Source organism: Trichosurus vulpecula, chromosome 3 (assembly GCF_011100635.1).
Source record: "Trichosurus vulpecula isolate mTriVul1 chromosome 3, mTriVul1.pri, whole genome shotgun sequence".
Taxonomy (NCBI): Eukaryota; Metazoa; Chordata; class Mammalia; order Diprotodontia; family Phalangeridae; genus Trichosurus; species Trichosurus vulpecula.
In genome coordinates, this window is record NC_050575.1 from 295,264,578 (window position 1) to 295,282,942 (window position 18,365).

General features: G+C 49.6%; 1 protein-coding gene across 2 annotated transcripts; it reads right to left on the reverse strand.

The window, feature by feature from the left end:
* Window positions 1-384: 384 nt before the first annotated feature.
* On the reverse strand, window positions 385-18,365 carry PDLIM2 (PDZ and LIM domain 2). 2 transcript variants are annotated; one of them, XR_005009913.1, is made up of 11 exons: window positions 18,277-18,365; window positions 15,877-15,971; window positions 14,932-15,083; window positions 11,980-12,046; window positions 11,731-11,885; window positions 11,293-11,371; window positions 7,078-7,190; window positions 6,654-6,799; window positions 2,733-2,850; window positions 1,371-1,555; window positions 884-972 (listed from the first exon to the last, which is right to left on the reverse strand). XR_005009913.1 is itself a non-coding variant. In XM_036751027.1 (10 exons), the coding sequence occupies exons 2-10, from the start codon at window positions 15,967-15,969 to the stop codon at window positions 795-797; spliced, it is 1,101 nt and encodes a 366-aa protein (XP_036606922.1). In that variant the 5' UTR covers window positions 15,970-15,971; window positions 18,277-18,365; the 3' UTR covers window positions 385-794. The 2 variants fall into 2 exon arrangements, 1 of the variants encoding a protein (XP_036606922.1); XM_036751027.1 differs by lacking the exon at window positions 1,371-1,555 and having other exon boundaries at window positions 385-972.

Here is an 18,365-nt window from a genome sequence, read left to right on the forward strand (position 1 = left end):
TTGTACTACTGATTTTACAAGGAAGTTGTCAACTTCAAAGCATTATGGGAAGATGTGTTATTTTTTAAAGACTATTAAATGATACATTAATTGATACATACCCTGAGCCTGGTTCACCAAATGCAAAAATGGTGCCAGCACAGTTTGTCTGCAGACCCTCCCGACTCTCCCCCTGCCTCTGAGTGCCCTCTCCTCTCAACAGCCACCCAGTGCTCACATGTACCTTAGTTCCTGTTGTCAGAAGTAACTTATTTGTAGTGAGGGACATGAAGCACCCTCTCCATGTGGTTTTAGGGCCTGAGATCAAACTGAGAGAGGATATGGGGAGGGAAGAAGACCAAGAGGGTGATGCAGTATTATTTACTTTATTTATACATGTATATATATATATTTTCATATCTTTACATACAATGGCTTTCAAAGCAAATCATTTTTGCTTTGCATTGTAATCCACTCCACCCTCACCCTATGCATGACCTAGAGCTCAGTATCTGGGGCACAGCCCACCTCACCCCGTGACCCACTTGGTCAGGGAAAGCAACCCTTTAAGTCTCTAAATGGGGCCTAAGAGCTTGCTCTTACTGCCTACACCTGGAGACAGAGAGGGCCTGGCAGAAAAGAGAAATATTCCAACCCTTGAAATGGTGCCCAAACTCAGTCCCCAAGAGCTCCCAGGATCCCGATACCCACCACCTCCTCTTCCATACAAGCTTCTCATCGGCAAAGACCCCCAACAGAGTTCCTCAGACATGGGTGTGGGAGTAGGGGAGGGGAAAGAGATCCAGGAGGGCCCTTCAGGAGTGGGAGCTCAGGGCATGGCGGGCTGCGTAGCGCTGTCTGGCATGTTTCTCACAATACAACTCATCACCCACCCAGAAGTGGCCCCGCATCTTCAGGTTTAGCCCACAGTCCAAGCAGGTATAGCATCCAGGGTGTCGATACCGCCCATCCTGTATCCGTACAGCCTGGTTCCTGCAGGGGGAGGGAGGAAGTGTTACTAACCAGTAACACCAACAACACAGGAGGCAATAAGCCAGATAAGGGTGATGTACCAGGAACCTAGTCTTCTAGGGACCAATCCAACAATGGAGGGCAGGGGGGAAGGGGAGCAAAAAAAATCACAGAAGGAAAGACTGGAGACCTGATTCCTTTACCCAAAGGGATCATCATGTCTGTCTACTGACAGTAGTGCCCAACAGGGAAACCCATGTCTACTGGTAGATCTCAAAATTGATCATTGCCTCCCTCTCCAAAATTTTCCAGGACTTACAATGGAGGACAAGCAGCAACATCACCCTGGTCCATTCAGGGGCACAAGCCCTGCCCCTCAAAACATATACAAACACACACACTGGCACACACCCACATACCCCCTAGTGATCTTGAAACTTCAGGGAAATGAAAAGGAGTCCTCCTCCCCAAAAGGGGTAAGCAGAGCTTGAGGTGGGGACCAGGATGGTTCTCTTGGCTTATTGAATCCACTTTCTACCCCCTTTGAGAAGGAGATAAAGAAGGACAGAGAGCACAGTAGAAAGGAATAGCTGTGAGAAGTATTCTGAGGGGGGAGAAAAAGAATTCAGAAATAAAGACTTTTGAAGGAAAAAAAGACTCGTTATCTTACACATAAAGCTCTTGGGATTTATACTATTCAAATTATTTTCACATCTATTGTTTGCTCCTCTGTTTGCCTTTTAAATCTGACATGGCCCCAACCTACATACCCAGACTTCTTGTACATTATTTCCATTCCCAAATTCTGCAGTCCAACTAAGGTTCTTGCTGTCACTCATACGTGACAATTCATCTCCCATCTCCGTGGCTTTTGCACTGCCGGTCCTTCATACCCAGAATGCATTCACTCTAAGACTGAATCCATGCTTTCCTTGGAAACCTAGCTCAAGTGCCATCTCCACACACACAAAAAAGCTTTCCTGATCCCCCCAGGGGCTAGTGCCCTTCCCTTCTCCACACACCAACCCAGCATTATCTAGCTACTTGGCCACTAAAGTGCAAGTCTGACCATGTCACGCCCTTCCTCAAACGCCAGTGGCTCCCTGTTACCCCCAGGATTTAAAGCTCTTCCTAACCTGGCCCCTTTCTACCTTCCCGTCTTCTTGACTCCCTCCATGGACCATCTGATCCAATGACTCCATGGTTTTGTACTGATACCCCAGTTCTTCATGACCGTCTCTTAGAATTCCTGGCTTTCTTCAAGACTTGGCTCAATGCCGCCTTCCTTGGGAGGCCTTTCTGAGTTTCCCCAGCTGCAAGGGCCGCTAAGGTTACCATTTATCATCTGCATCTTGTGTGTATTCACTTATGTAGCTATTACCTCCCCCATTAGACTGTACACTCCTTGAGAACAAGGGCTGTTTTTTCCCTTCTTTGGATCCCCAGGGCTTAAGATCGTGCTTGACATTTTAGTATATGCTTGCTGACTGACTGATTAATCTACCCCTCTGAAGGAGATGGAGAAGAGAAGGAAAGAAAAGAGAAGACAAGGTAATAAAGACATTCCCTCAGAACTGACATTTTTCAGGGCTAAAAATTGCCCTTGAAAACGTGCCTTTCTTCCAGCTTTGCCTCACCCTGTCTCAAGTCCCAAGGCTAAGGACATCAATGCCCATTTTTAAGAGGCCCCAATGGCACCCTGACTCTCCAGCATAAGTGCCTGCCCTATCCTGGGACCACCATCCGGTTCCCAACCTCCACTTCCCAGCAGCCACACTCACGTGATGTTGGTGTTGCATTTCTCACAGATGTGAAGTCTGGGTGGTGTGGTCTGGGCAGTACCAGCTGGCCGGGAGGCCAGTGGACTCAGTGAGCTGGGCAAGTAAGTAGAAGTGCCATCTACAGAAGAAAGACAGATGGTTGCCACACTCACCCTCTGCACCAGAGAATTTCCTTTCACTGTCTAATGTCCCAAACCCACCTCACCAAGGCCATCCATTTGAACATTAAGTCATTTACATGTACTGCCTTATGTTAATTGCTTCATGCATCTTCCTTGGCCTCCTGAACATTCATCTCTACTTTGTATTCAAGGCCCTCTACAATCCCACCGAAGTCTACATTTCAAGGCACATCTACTACTATTATGTGGAACCCTCCATTCTGGCCAGTTCCCTGAATTTGCTTTTTACATTCTTACCTCTCGACTTTTGCTCCTGACATGACTGCCACCTGGATGCCCTCTCCTCTAGTCCTGCCTATTCCATGAATCTCTCCCTAATCACCCAAGCCCAGAGCAAACCCTTCTGCCTCTGACATCTTACAGCACCTGCTGTCTGGAGCCCTCATTGGGCACTTAGCATATACCATTGAGTCTGTTTGGGCATTTGCTCTACCTTAGAAACAAGATTTCAAGTTACTTACAGGTGAATAGAGATGGGGATTTGGGCTGGAGCTGCGATTATATTGGTATAGGGTGCTCTTTGAGAGTTGCTTAGAGCACTGAGAAGTGACTTGCCCAGGGTCACATGGTCAGTTATAGGCAGCTAGGTGTTACAGTGGTTAGAGTTCTGGGTCCGAAGTCAGGAAGACCTAAGTTCAAATCTAGTCTCAGACACTTACTAGCGGTGTGACCCTGGGCAAGTCACTTAAGCTCTGCTGTCTCAGTTTTCTTATCTGTAAAATGATGATAATTATAGTACCTACCCCTCAGGGTTGTTGTGAGCATCAAATAAGAAAACAATTGTAAACAGCAGGTGCTACATAAATGTTAGCTATTATTTTTATTATTGTCATCAGCATTATTTATTATTACTGTTTTGTCAGAGATCAGTCAATAAATATTTATTGAGCACGTACTATGTGCCAGGCACTATACTAAGTGCTGGTGATACAACAGAGGCAAAAGACAGTCCCTGCCCTCAAGAATCTCCCAATCTAATGGAGGTGACCACAAACAAATATGTACAAACAAGCTATCTACAGAATAAATAGGAGACAGTTAACAGAGGAAGGCAAGAGAATTGAGAAGGGTTGGGAAATGTTTCCTGTACAAGATTGGACTTTAGTTGGGCCTTGAAGGAAGCTGAAGAAGCCAGTAGGTAAAGATAGGGAGAGCATTCTGGATGTGAAGGACCACCTGAGAAAATGTCCAGAACTGTGTTGTGTGTGAAACAGCCAGGAGGCCAGTGTCATTGGATCAAAGAGAATGTGTTGGGAGGAAGGTGTAAGAAGACTGGAACGGGGAGGAGCTAGGTTATGAAGAGCTTTGAACAACAGAGGATTTTGTATTTGACCTTGGAGTCAATAGGGAGCCACTGCAGTTTATTGAGTAAAGGAGCTTCAGGAAAGTCACCTTAGCAGTTGAATGGAGGATGGATTGGAATGGGGAGAAACTTGAAGCAGGCAGACCCACCAGCACGCTATGGCAATAATCCAGATGTGACTTAATTAAGGTCTGCACTGGAGTGGTGCAGTGTCAGAGGAGAGAAGGGGGAGCATTTGAGAGATGATGCAAAGGAGACAGTTGATAAGCAATAGATCGGATATGGTGGGATGAGAGATAGTGAGGAGTCCAGGACTACTAGGCTGTGAGCCCCAGGGACTGGGAAGATAGTGATGCCCTCTACAGTAACAGAGAAGGTGTGTATGTGTGTGTGGAGGTAGGGTGGGGGGAAGGGTTTAGGGGAAAGATGATGGGTTCAATTTTGGAAATATTGAGTTTAAGATGTCTATCGGACATCCAGTTTGAGATATCTGAGAGGCAGTTGGAGATGTGAGAATGGAGATCAGTGAGAGGTAAAGGCAGGAAAGGTATATTTGAGAATCATTAGCATAGAGATCATAATTAAATCCATGGAAGTTGATTAGATCATTAAGTATAGTATAGAGGGAAGAAGAGAATAGGGCCCAGGCCAGAACACTATGGGACACCTACAGTTAGAGGGCGTGACTGGCATGAGGATCCAGTAAAGGAGACAGAGAAGGAGTGGTCTGATATGTAGGGGGAGAACCAGGAAAGTGGTGTTCTAAAAACCTAGAGAGAAGAGAGTATCAAGGAGAAGAGGGTGATCACTAGTGTCAAAGACTACAAGGAAGTCCAGGAAAATGAGCATTGAGAAGAGACTGTTGGATTTGGCATTTAAGAGATCACTAGCAACTTTGAGGAGACCAGTTTCAGTGGAATGATGAGGTTAGAAAAGTAAGTTAGTAAAGTAAGAGGAGAGAAGGTGGAAGCACCAATTGCCTTTTCAAGGAATCTGGCCATAAAGAGCAGAAGAGAAACACGACAATAATTACAAGGAACAGTCCCTTAAATGAGGGTCTTCTGAGGTTGGGGGAGGCATGCGCATGTTTGTGGGCAACAGGAAAGAAGCTATAGACAGAGACTGAAGATAAATGATTGACTGGGGATGTTGGAGGCGTTGGAACGGAATGGGATCCCTTGTACAGGTAGAGGAGTTAGGCCTGGCAAGGGCCACTTCTTCCTATGAGATAGGTGGCTGTAGGCAAATGAGTGATGAGATGAAGAAAAGAGAACAGGGAGTTCATGGAGAGTGGCCTCACATTTTTCTGTAAAATATAAGGCAAGGTTCTCAGCTAAGATAGTGGAGGGACTGGGAGCCATGGTAGGCTTTGGGAGGGATGAAAAGGTTTAGAAGAGCCACTATGGAAAATGAGATAGTGAGTTGATGAAGGATATCTAGTAGGATTGCCAGCAGCAGTGAAGGCCCAGTCGAGGTTGTATAACATAGCTCTGTAGAGGACACTGTCAGAACAGTTGCGTGATTTTCTCCATCTTCATTAAGTAACATGTGCATGTAGGTATGAAGGCCCAAGAGGGCAGGGTGATCCAAAGCTGAGGCTCGGCAGAATGAAATCATCAATATGATAGGGGGTCAGGGACTCAAAGAAGGGGAGAGCATTGAGTTGAACTGATTCAACAAGCGATCAAGATGGGAAAAAGGGGAGAGAGTGGCCAGGGCAGGTTGATGGCCTGGGAGAAAACTGAGGGCGCCAGGGACTGTAGGTCCAGGATTACGTACAAAGAGCAACGGGTTGGTAAGGGAAGGCAGAGGGAGAGATGGAAAGTCAATAGATTGTGTTCAGATGAGGGGATTTCTCAATTCTTAAACATGGAGGTGGTACCTTTCTGGGTTGTTTGTCCTTGGTTCCCCAGGAGGACCAATGACATCAGGAAGGTGAGGTCTTGACTTGCGAGTGAATTGGATTTAAGTGAGGCAGGGCTGTGCAAAGTCACTGGCCTCACTCTCTCCTCCAGGGCCATCTGGGTCCAATTTGTGGGTGATGGCAAGATCAAGGGTATGATTGTCATTGTGTGTGGCTGAACTGGGGTGGAGGAGTAGGTCATGGGAAGTGAGTAGGTTGAGGAACTGAGTTGTTAGGATGTTTGAGGGAGAGTCAATATGTATATTGAAGTCCCCTAGTAGGAGGGCAAGAGTTGGGGAGCCAGGCACCAAACTCATTGAGGAAGGAAAAGGAGTGACCTAGGCATCTGTAGACAAGAGCTACCAGGATTGTGACTGAACGGTAGATATGAATAGCAAAGCTGTCAGATCTTGTGTTTTATAGTTCTTTGTAAGCCCCTTGACCCTTCACCTACGTCTAGCCCAAAGGGCCCTGTGCACCTCTGACACCTGGGGACTCCCCTCCCCAAACCCGAGGCCATGCTTGGCCCTTACCTTTCTCCTCTGCCTCCAATGCCTCCTGCAGCATCCTGAAGGAACTCGACTGCCTTGGGGCGGTCCGAGCCTCCAGATTCTCCTGTAACATCTTGAAGACCTCGGAATCTTCCTCTAGGTAAGGCCCTCCCCCTTCAAAGTCCACACTGTGGAGAACCAGGCAGGGATCACAGAAGTAATGGAGGTAGGGAGGAAATTGGGGGGGAGAGGGGGGCGGTGTCAAGGGACCTAAAGGCTGGAGTGATGGCCTGGGGCCATCAAAGAGTCACATGCCATCAAGGAGAGCCCCACCCCTGCTCCTCCCAATCCCACCCCAGGATCCCTACCCTCTCTGGCCTCCGTCTCCCAGCTGCTGGCTATTTTTAGACCACCCTCAGCCCCTTGGCCCCAGAGACAACCCTTCCCAAGGCTCACTCCGCCATACCTGCGTTTGGGGCTAGAGGATCGTTTGGGGCTGGAGGATTGGGAGCCTCGGAACCCCCCTGGGGAAGGCGGCAGCACCCAGACGGCAGAGTCGCCAGCTCGACCAAGCCCAGCCTGATGGAAGAAAAGGAGAAGGGGGTGAGGGAGGAGCAGGAAGAGGATGGGTCAGCCAGGGCAGAACACACCCCTTTCTCCCATTCAGCCAGCTCATTCTCCTGCTAAACACTAGAGGGCACGGCTTTCTCACTGACCAAGGAATCTGACATTCTCCAGGTGCAGGGAGGGATGACCTTAGAGTAAGACTCTCAGTATCAGAGCCTGAGGGCACCTGGGGGCACCATATCTTTCATTTTACAGAGAGAGAAACTGAGGCCCAGATAAGGAAAGTGAGCTGGGGGAGCAGTGGGTAGAGCACTGTACCTGGAGTCAAAAAGATCTGAGTTCAAATTCAGTCTCAGATATTTACTAGATGTGTGACCCTGGGCAAATCATTTAACCTCAGTCTCCCTCAGTTTCCTCAACTGTAAAATGGAGATAATGACACGCCTGACTCCCAGGGCTGTTGCGAGGATCACATGAGATTGTAATAGTAAAGCGCTTCCCACAGTGCCTGGCATATAGCAAGTGTTCAATAAATACTTATTTCCTCCCTTCTTTCCCTTCTTCCCTCCTTCCCCCTCTCTTTTTCCTCTTCCTTCCCTCCTTCCTTCTTTTCCTCCTTTCCTCCCTCCCAACTTCCCTCCCATGTTCTCTAGCTTCCTCCCTTTCTCCCTCTTTCCTTCCTTCTTTCTTTCCTTCCTTCCTCCTTTCCTTCCTTCCTTAGTCTCAGAGTGAATAAGCAATTAAACCCTGAAATTAGTGACTTAACCTCTGGCTACCTCTATCTATCTCCTCATTTGTAAAATGGGAGTAGGGGTGGGGGGAAGGGGCTGGACTCCTTTGGAACTCTAAGGCTCCTTCTCTCTCTAAATCTATGATCTTCTGGGATCTCTTCTACAATTGAAATTTAACATTTCTGAATCTGCTAGGTGGATGTGGAGTCAGGAAGATCCAAATTCAAATCCAGCCTCAGACACTTGCTATCTGTGTGACCCTGGGCAAGTCACTTAATTTCTTACTGTCTCAACCTCCCTATTTGTGAAACGGGGATCCACAGCACCTACCTCCCAGGGTCATTGTAGGTATAAAATGACCTAATATTTGTAAAATGCTTAGCGCAGTGCCTGGCACATAGTAGGCGCTCAATCAATGCTTGTTTCCTTCCCTCTCCTCCCATTTGACCTAAGCAGCACCCAGAAGAAGGCTGCTTGGTCCCCTTCATGCTGGCCTTTCTAAGCCTTGGATATGTATGATGCCGAAGCAGAAGGCTGCTTTCAACAGGTGGCATGGGCATAGAGTAAGGACACCAACAAGTCCCCATCCCTCCCTTAGCTGCCCAGCACAAATTTCCCTCTAGTGTTTCGGAGCACAAATAGAAGTTCCTTGGTCTTCAATCTAGTCCTGGTCCTCAACTTCCAGATACGGAAACGAACCCAGGGAGGGGAGGGGACTGACTCAAGGTTATATGGGGCATTAGTAACAAAGCTAAGGCTGGACTGCAGCACTCCAGAATAACAGACCAGAGCTCCTTCCCCAGGAACACACAACCACTCTTTTCTCCCAAATTCAGGTAGATTTACAGGGAAATGCCACAGACAGACTGCAACTTTAGAAGCTCATTCCTTGTGAGACCCCAAGACCCCAGACTGTAACAACCATCCCAACAAATATTTATCATCATCATCATCATCATTGATAACTGCTACCATTTATACAGCACCTTAAGGTTTAAAAAGTGCTTTACAAATATGATCTCACGTGACCATCATAACAGCCCTGGGAGGCAGGTGCCATTACGATCCCCATTTTACAGGTTAGGAAACTGAAGCAGACAGAGACAAGGGACTTGTCCAGAGCCACAGAGCTAGTAAGTGTCTGGAGCAGGATTTGAACTCAGGTCTTCCTGACTCCAGGCCCAGCCCTCTACGCACTGCGCCACCACAAACTGTTCCTGGGACAAGCAGACACTCTCCTCTATTGGAAAGAAGAGACAGGATATTGTTCTCCTGCCTCTGCCAAAATACCGATTCTAAGGCAGTGCTGAAGAGCAGGATGGGCCTGGAGAGAAATCTACCTCATCCCACCCTCGGAGATATTTCTACTTTTACTATTACTGTTTTTTACTATTTATTTTTTATTTACTATTTTACTATATTTATTTTATTTACTATTTACTTACTACTACGATTTACTGTTTCCTGTTTTTACTTTACTGGTAACTAGGTGCTAAGTTTTATGATTTCTATGTTGCTAAAGAACCCCAAATGTTGTCCTCTCAATCTGTTGCTCTAGGACAGGGCCATCCAACCTTAGGTTATCTCAGGGCCGCATTAAAATAAAATGATTATTCGAGGGCCGCACACAGAATAAAAAATACAGTATGCTAATAGAAAGTAGGGGAACACGCGTCATCAATGTGACAAATGAAGAAGGGAAGTGGGAAAGCAAACACAAAACAACAAAGCCACAACACAACAGTGTAAAGGTAGGTGCGTACTGACTAGTGTGCGTCGTACAGATGGAACACATCCCACAGATCGACTGAAAATTCCGTGCGATATGTTCCATCCATAATACTGCTTAAAAACACCAAAGAAAATTAACATCAATGAGATTATTCATTAGTGATGGAATTAAAAAATCTAATATGCATTTCATGCAAATTATTATTTTATTTTTTCGCTCATGAAAATTAAAACCCACAGGTGGGCCACATAAAATTGCACTGCGGGCCATATTTTGGACAGCCCTGCTCTAGGACAAAGCTCTGGTCACCTCATCTTAGTTGAAGCTTTTTTAGGACCCTGAGGCTCCAATGGAACCCTCAATGGACAGAAGAAGCAGATGTCTCTTAGAACCTCATGAACTTTCTGGGGTAACCCTCCCCATAGAATCAACCATCTGGCCTTGTCTCACCAATCCAACCTTAGCTTCCATTCTCCCTAATGGACAGCCTCTAACTCCTCCCAGGCTGGCTTGCTCATCGTCTCCCAATCCATAAGCTTCACTGCCACTTTTATTCCTGCTCTCCCCTTGCACTTTCCACCACCCTGGTCCAAAAGTCTTTCTACTTCTTTCACTTAGTTCGCAAGGCTTAGATTAAGTCCCACATCTTCCATGAAGCCTCTCCTGACTTCCCACGGTGAGCTCTTGCTTCCCTGAACTTCCACTAAATTTAATTTAAAAATCGTGAAAAGAGAGGCTATGTCTTTCTGCTATATCCCTTCTGCATCATGGTGGGTAATCAACCATTTGACCAATCAGACATTGACTAATCAAACTTTTCTCACAAAAATTCTGGCCCTTCTGCCCCCGCTCCCCTGCCATATCCAGAAACGCTCTGCCCTATGGGAGGCCAGCTCGGGGGGCTAGCAGCTAGACACAATCCCCCTCACCCCAGCAGCTGGATACTTTATGTCTCACCCCCAACAGATGGAGTCCATCCCAATAGCACCCTTGCCCTCCTCTGACGGGGGCTTAGGCCATGACCATGCAAAAGTAGGGAGGTGGGAGAGGTGAATGGATGGAATGCATATGTGAGGAGCATGTATAAAATCAGAACATGGCCCCATCCCAGGAGGGACAGGAGGATGCCAGGAGCTGTCAAAACTATAAAAAAATAGGGAAGTAGGGTAAAAATGAGGAAGAGCTAGCTTTGCAGCAGGGGGTGGGGAGTACTAGGAAGGGGAGGGGGATACGACTTGGAACAGAGGAGGAATTTCTCAGGGGATGGAGTGGGAGCCAAAAGGGAAGCATCCCAACAACAGCAGCAAAACTATTTCACTCTCAGCCCAAGAGAAACACAAAAGGAAGAAGGAAGCCAGCAAGTGTGGGGGCTGAGGCTTTCGGGAATTGAGAAAAACCAAGGGACATACTGAACAGCACTAGTACAATAGAACTAGTCCCATGGGGGCCAAACTGCTGGGAAAGGATAAGCATCCCTCCACCTGAGAGGTGAGCAGCTGTCCTTAGGAGATGGAGAGCGGCAGCCGGAGATCATCCCTTTCATCCCCAGGGGGCTGCCCCAACCCCCAGGGTCCCAGGACTAGGCAGGCCCAGGTGCTGCTGAGGCAACTCTTTTTTCCCAGCATCCTGCCCAACCCTGTCTCCTCCTTACCTGCTGGCTGCTAAGATGGCCCCGAGAGTTCAGGTGTTCCGAATAGACAGAAGCTGGGGAATATGATAAGCTCTGGAAACTGAAACAGAAAAAAAGAGAAATGTCTGATCCCGATTCCCTTATCAGAGGCTGGGGTTAAGTAAGGACAATGGCCATCCGTACCCCCTACAAGAATTTAGGAGAAGGGCTGGAAACAGGGGTGTCTACTAGTGACTAAATTACAGGGGTGGGGGACCTGCAGCCTCAAGGCCACATATGGCCCTCTAGGTCCTCAAGTGCAGCCCTTTGACAAGTAAGAGGCTGCACTTGAGGACCTAGAGGGCCATGTACAGCCTCGAGGCCACAGGTTCCCCATCCCTGGACCAAAACTGCAGAGGTTTCCTTCCAGCCAATTAAATGTGAAACTGGACCCAGGTGGCCCCATGTCCCAGCTCTCACCTGCTGCTATTCACCACCTCTCCTGGCAGGGTGTGGGAGCTGGCAGGGGGTGGAGTGGAAAAAGAGCTTCGGGATGGAGGAGGGCTGAGGGAAGCTGGGCTGGAGTAAGAGGATCTCAGTGAGGTCTGGCTGTCAGTTCTAGTCCTCATGGGGTTCTGAAGGGAGAAAAGATTCCATGAGGGGGGAGAAGCATTCCAGGCAACAAGGCTTCTATCTGGCAGGCCAGGGATGGGGAGTGGGATGTCTTACCTGGAAACAGGAAGCCAGTTCCAGGGAACTCCCACCATTGGTTTGGCCAGGAGAAGATGCCTGAGACCTGGGGAACGGGGGAAGAAAGAGAATGATGGGGAGGATCTTAAAATGCCAAAGGGGCCTATTTTTTTCGAGGCAATTGGGGTTAAGTGACTTGCCCAGGGTGACATAGCCGGTAAGTGTAGGAGGCCAGATTTGAACTCAGGTCTCCTGACTCCAGGGCTGGTGCTCCATCCACTGCACCACCTAGAGGTCCCCGAGGGGCTCTTAAAGGTCACACACCTAGAGCTGGAAGGGGACTTGAAAGGTGAAGTCCAACCTCCTCATTTTACAGATGAGGAAACAGGCCCAAAACATTGAAATGATTTACTCAAGGTCACTCAAGAAGAGCTGAGGTTGAAACCCTCTTATTTCACATCCTATGCCTTTCCACCATTTCCCATTGGGCCCCATCATTTGTTCTGACCCTCAGCCAGAGGCCAAAGCGCTTGGCTTCTGCCTCTCCTTGCACTTTCACACTTAGCTTGCTTTTTGAGAGCAAGGGTTGAGTTTTATTCACCTGTCTCTTTCTTTTCAGGCCTCTAGGGTCTCCAGCGTGGCATGGGGCTGAACATATGTTCGCTGAATTGGAAATGCTCACTTGTGCTTTTATTGATTAGGAAACTCATCATGGGACCCGGTGAAAGTGACTTTCCCAAGGTCACCCAGCCAGTTAGTGACAGGGCTGGGAGGAGCCCAGCTCTTTTGGATCTCAGGTTGATCCCCTCCTCAGTAGCCCGGTCCTAAACAGAAGAAGACTCCACCCAGCTCATCCTGTGACTGAGGGCCAAGCCCTCAATCCCAGAAGGGATTTGCCAGGGTGGGGGGCACCACAGAACCTTCTGTCCTCCTTAGCTGTAAAAGGGTGCTAGGACCCATCCTGTGAGGTTCCAGTGCGGACCCTGAGGGTGGAGGGAGACAACATTAACAGTGACAATAGCTAGCGTTTACAGAATGCTTTATAGCCTGCAGAGGACTTTACATACGTTGTCTCATCTGATTCTCACAACAGCCCTGGGGAGGTAGGTACAGTTATTATCTCCATTTTACAAGTGAAGAGACTCAGGGAGACAAAGGCCAACTGACTTTCCCAGGGTCACATGGCTAATACGTGTCTGAGGTGGGGTTTGAACTCTGGGCTTCCTGACTCCAAGTACAGCTCTCTACCCACTGCGCTTCCCGGCTGCCTCTATATGTATACAAAAGCAGTCAATAAAGTCTCCAATGCTTCCTAGATCTGGGGGTTCCATAGGGCAGTGCCAACCACTAGGTAATGCCACTTCCCTTAGCTCATCCCTGTTCTGGATACCCCTTCTAGATCCCTCCCTGGATTTAGGAACTGGTTTTGAACTGAAAACTGGATGGAAGTCATTAAGGGGCCAGGAGCCGGGCCAAGGATAAGAGATGGGGGCAGGGTGTCCAAGGGGAGACTAGGAAGAGGTGGGAGGAGGAAGGAGGTGACCCTCCCCTGCCACCACTGTCTTGTCCTGGGCACCACCACATAAATTCTTAGAGGTCTGGCTGCTCTGTGGGAAAGTTAAAAGAAAACTCATTTACCACTCCACAGGAAAGGGGAGCTCAGGGCTCCAGGCCCAACAAAGAATATTCCCTCTGCCCTTTCTCTGCTTCAGAGTTTCTAAATCCCACAGAAGTGAACCCCAAGACAGGGTGGGAACGGGTTAGAAGGGCAGAGAACTGTGTTCAGCAAGAAAGGGGAATTTGCCATAGAGGCCTTGACCTGCCAGGTGTTGAGCTGGAGTCCTGAGGGACTTGGCTGCAGTTTTACCAACTCTGGTGGGGACTGGAGGGGGAGGCTAGATCATGTTCTCAACTCCCCCACCCCTATTCGGCCTGTTGCCTGCTGTGGATTTTGGTCCTATTCCCAGATGCCATGAGGCCCTTCCCGTCCTCAGGAACCACTTCTGTAAACACTCACAGCCTAGAAAGGCATGAAGGAGTGGCTAGAGGAGGTTAAGGATGGCAGCAGCAGAAGGGCATCAGATCGACCAAATTTGGCCACCCAATGCCAGCCTTGCCCCGGGGCACCAATGACCCCTGGAGATCATGGTGGCTTCTAGCACTGTGAAAAGTGGAAGCATGGAAGGATAGGCCTGTGCCCTCTCCAAATGAGAAAGCCCAAGGAGACAATACAAAGGAGACCATGACTCAGGCCAAACAGAGCTCCTCCCAGAGGTATCTCCTGGCTTAGGGATGTCTCTACATTCCTGGTCTCTGAGTCACCAGGACACCCAACCCCAGAGAGCCACCTGTCTCCCCCATAACCCTTGCCTTCAGGCTCAACATCCCACTGTTCCCACTGGCTCTGTCTTGAACCTGGAAGGTGGTAACACCAAAGTCAGGGGAAGAGAGAAAAGAGATTAGAAAGGACAAAGGTAAAAGGGAACTAGGATAGGGAGTAAAACCTTTGCAATTCAGATGCCCTCCCCTACACCTCTGCCTAAGGTGGCACTGCTCCATCTTAGAGATGCCAAGGGGGACCCCAGCTCAGGAGAGACACCAAACCACAGCTGCTTCCCCCTCACCCCTGAGGAGCCCACATGTCCCACCCATGCTCACGCCCTGCACACTCCTAGGAACCAGTCAAACCTGGGCAACCAGGTGCCTGATGCCAACCCGCCCTGCCCTGCCCATAGCTGCACACCTAGATGGGGAGCTCCCACCCTCCAGTGAGCTTACAGAAACGGAGGTGCCCACCCAGCTTCCCTAACTCCTTCAACCTCTGATCAAAGGACAACCTGGGGTCCCAGTACTGCCTCTGCCCAAAATCTCACTCCTGATGCCTAATGAGGCATCCATTCCAAGCCTCATGGGAGCCCTGGGGACCATGACAGCGGTACTTGGGTAAGAGGAAGACACTAATGATTAGGTAAAGAGGGGCCCATAAACTACCTGTCCAGCTGCAACCGCAGAGGGGATGGGCTCAGCTTGATCTTACTCTGGGCCTCAGCATGAAGCATGCTTCCTGCATTCTCCCCATTGATGGCCACAATGACATCCCCAGGTCGGAGGTCAGCAGCTTCAGCTTTTCCTCGCTCAGTCACCTTCAGAGGATGAGGAATCATGGGTCAGAAGTGGCTCTGTTTAGTGTGTGTGGGGGGGTATTCCCTACTCCCCCTCCCCAAACGGTAAAAATGTATCTCTGACATCCCCTACAGCCACATTCTGAATTCTAGGTATCCATCCTATGTCCTATTTCTTAAGGCTTTGTTCTCAGCTGACCTTCAAGAAATCCCCTGCTCTATTCCCACATATAAACTTCAGCTGATAAGGGATGGTTATATTTCCATATGGGGCTTCCAATATTGGAAAATCCTTCAAGGACCGAAAGGACCTAATTTCCAATGGTGAAATTTCAGGCACAGTGATAGTTTTGGCCAATAGCCCCCCTGAATGACTTGCACCCTTATACCCAGATGGGGGAGGAGGTGAAGGAGGATGGCACTGAAGGAGCTTCCGTAGCACTAGCCCTGCTCTCTAGGCCTCTCACTGTAATAATCACCCCAGATGGTTACCAATGATTAGGGGGAAAAGGAGGAGGAAAAGAACAGGCCCTATAGTTAGACACTTGTAATTCCTGGGTAGCCTGGACCAAAACACACACACACACACCCTTTATTCCCATAGCAGTATCATCCCCCCCCCCCCAGTCATCCCCAGATATGCATTTTTAAAAAGTAGGAAAGTAGTTAGGAGTGAGGAGGGAAATGGACAGTCAGGTGTTTGTTCTCGATAATAATAGCTAACGTTTCTATCATGCTTTACCCAAAATCTCTCATTTGGTCTTGATGCCAGTCTGCCCCCATTCTCACCCCTTGGGAACCACCCCTTCCTTACCTTGGACACCACAATGGGCATGTGGAAGTCTCTGCCCCCAGTGATGCGGAAGCCCCAGGGTGCAGGCCCTGTTACGTCCACAGTCAGTGCCATGTCTGAGACCGGAAAGAAATAAACAAGATGGGAGCTGGGGGAGGCAGCAGTAATGGCCCCGGCCACGGGAAACAATCACACGGAGGTTGTGGGGTAGAGGAGAGGAAGTGACTAAAGCCACTGCGGAGGAACCGTTTCACTTCCCCCCACTACCATGGGAGGAGGTGATTGAATTTCCCCCTCGTTGTGTCCTAAGAGCCAGAGACTCCCAGGAAATCAGCTGCCCAACATAAGTGGGCTGGCATGTCTCGGAGAGTAGGTTCTGAGTAGCGGGAACCGCCATGGTTTCCTCTCTCTTTCAGCACCCCATCATGCAGGTCATGCCCTACAAGAATCTAGCTTCTGCTCTCTAAAACCTACAATATAACCTCTTTCCCCCTGCTACTCCCACACTTAAGAAGGTAGGGGAAGAGGAAGATGTGGTGAGAGGGCCCAGAACTGGGGGACAGAAACCCTAAAAGGCCAAAAAGGGTGCGTCCGTGCACACTCGCGTGTGCAGGCTCATGCATGTGTCCCTGCATGCATTCTATAGACCCCACAGTCAGCAGGGCTGGAATCACAAGTAAGACCCAAAGATGATTTGGATGGTGTCTGAGTAAGACGTTCAGGAAGGGCCAGCATTTCTCAGATGAACGAAGACATGCCCCCACAACCTACTGACCCATGTCCCTCTTGGGGTGGGGGTGGGGGATCAGTTGCCCTTACAGCAGCTATGCTATGGTTTTAAAAAAAAGCCAGGCTTAGTCCTTTGACATGCCAAGAACACTCAATGCTCAAATGCTAGCCAAGCTACGGGGAGCAACCTGCTCTTGGAATCAACAGACAGGCCTGATGGTGGGGCTTTGGGTGCTCTGGGGTGGTGGCTGGCAGGACGAGGGATGGGCATCCTTTCCTTCCTCTTCCCTTTCATTGGGCAAGGAAACTTTTCCAGCAGTCCTGCCCTTCAGAGACTTTCCTGCTCCTTCAGTCCCCAAGCTGAGATTGGACAGGAAATGTCTATGCCAGTCTGGGGATACCACCCTACCAGATAGCCACCCAGATAGGTCCTAGGCACCTTTCCTTACATCCTGCCCATCCAGGCTGGAGCACTAGACCCCTGCTAGAAGCAGAGCTGGACAAGAAGAGAGAGCAGCAGATCCAACCAGTGCAGTTCCTGCCCCCTATAATTTACCCCAAGAACCCTAGAGCACCCAGCTTCTCTTTGAGAACACCAATACAAGATACATAAAAAGAGAGGAGCCCTCCCTTACTCTTTTCTTAGAATAACTTCCTCTCCTACTCTGCCTCCACCCCCACCCCCATCTCAAGCACATTTCTCAAGGCTCCCTGCTCCTCTTCAGCCCTTGACCCCTTCTCTTAGCACTCCAGAGTCTGACTTTCTTACTTTTCTACCTCACTTCATCTAGGCCCCATATCTTGCCAAGGAACCAGAGCCAGTCAGCCTCATGATGACAGCACTCTTAAGGCAGCTGTGGGATACTGGGAAGGCACTCAGTTGGTCTTGAGACCTTTGAGCTGAGTGGACTCTGGCTCCTTGGCTTTGATCGGAGGAGCCAAGCCTGGCTTCCGTTCACCCTCCCGGCTTTCCCCAATTAGGATGACTTCCCCAGTTCTGGGGCCAAAGTACCTGGCAAGTTGGAACTGGGATGGAGGCTTCTACCCACCCAGTGGAAGGGAGAACAAGGTGTTGGTGGGCTGAGGGGTTTGGGGGAAGAAGGGGAGGAATGGAAGAGAGACCAGTAAGGAGAATGGAGATGGGGAGAGGGACGAGGGGCGTCGGGGGGCTGTGGGAGATGGGGAGAGCCTAAATGGAATGCAGGGATGAAAGATGGGGGCGGGAGGAAGAATAGGAGAGATCAGGAGTGAGGAGATAGGAAAAATGGGGAGACAGGAGCAGGAGAGGGAGTGGGGGGGGCAGGAACCGGAGACAGCAACAGGAGAGGGAGTGGGGGGGGCAGGAATGGGAGACAGCAACAGGAGAGAAGAGATGGGAGCAGGAGAGGGGTGGCAGGGGCACGAGAGGGGTGGTGGGATAGGAGAGCGGTGGCGGGCACAGGAGAGGGCTGGCGGGGGCAGGAGAGAGACAATGGAGGCAAGAGCGGGGGAAGCCGGAGGCGCTGAAGAGGGCAGATGGGATTTGGTAGCAGGGAGGGACGGAGTGCGGGAGGGCGCAGCCAGGATTACAGGAAAGAGAAAGGGCGCAGGAGAGGGAGATGAGGGGGCCAAAAGACGCTGCGGGAAGGAGGCCCAGGGAGCCTCGGAGGCGAAGAGGAGGAACGGGAAAGGGGCAGGTGCTGACACCCTAACCTGTACGGGCTGGGCAGTCTTCACCTGACTGGCTCAGGTCGTCGGGGCCGTCAGTCCCCCTGGTACAGGACGAGGAGCGCAAGCGGAGG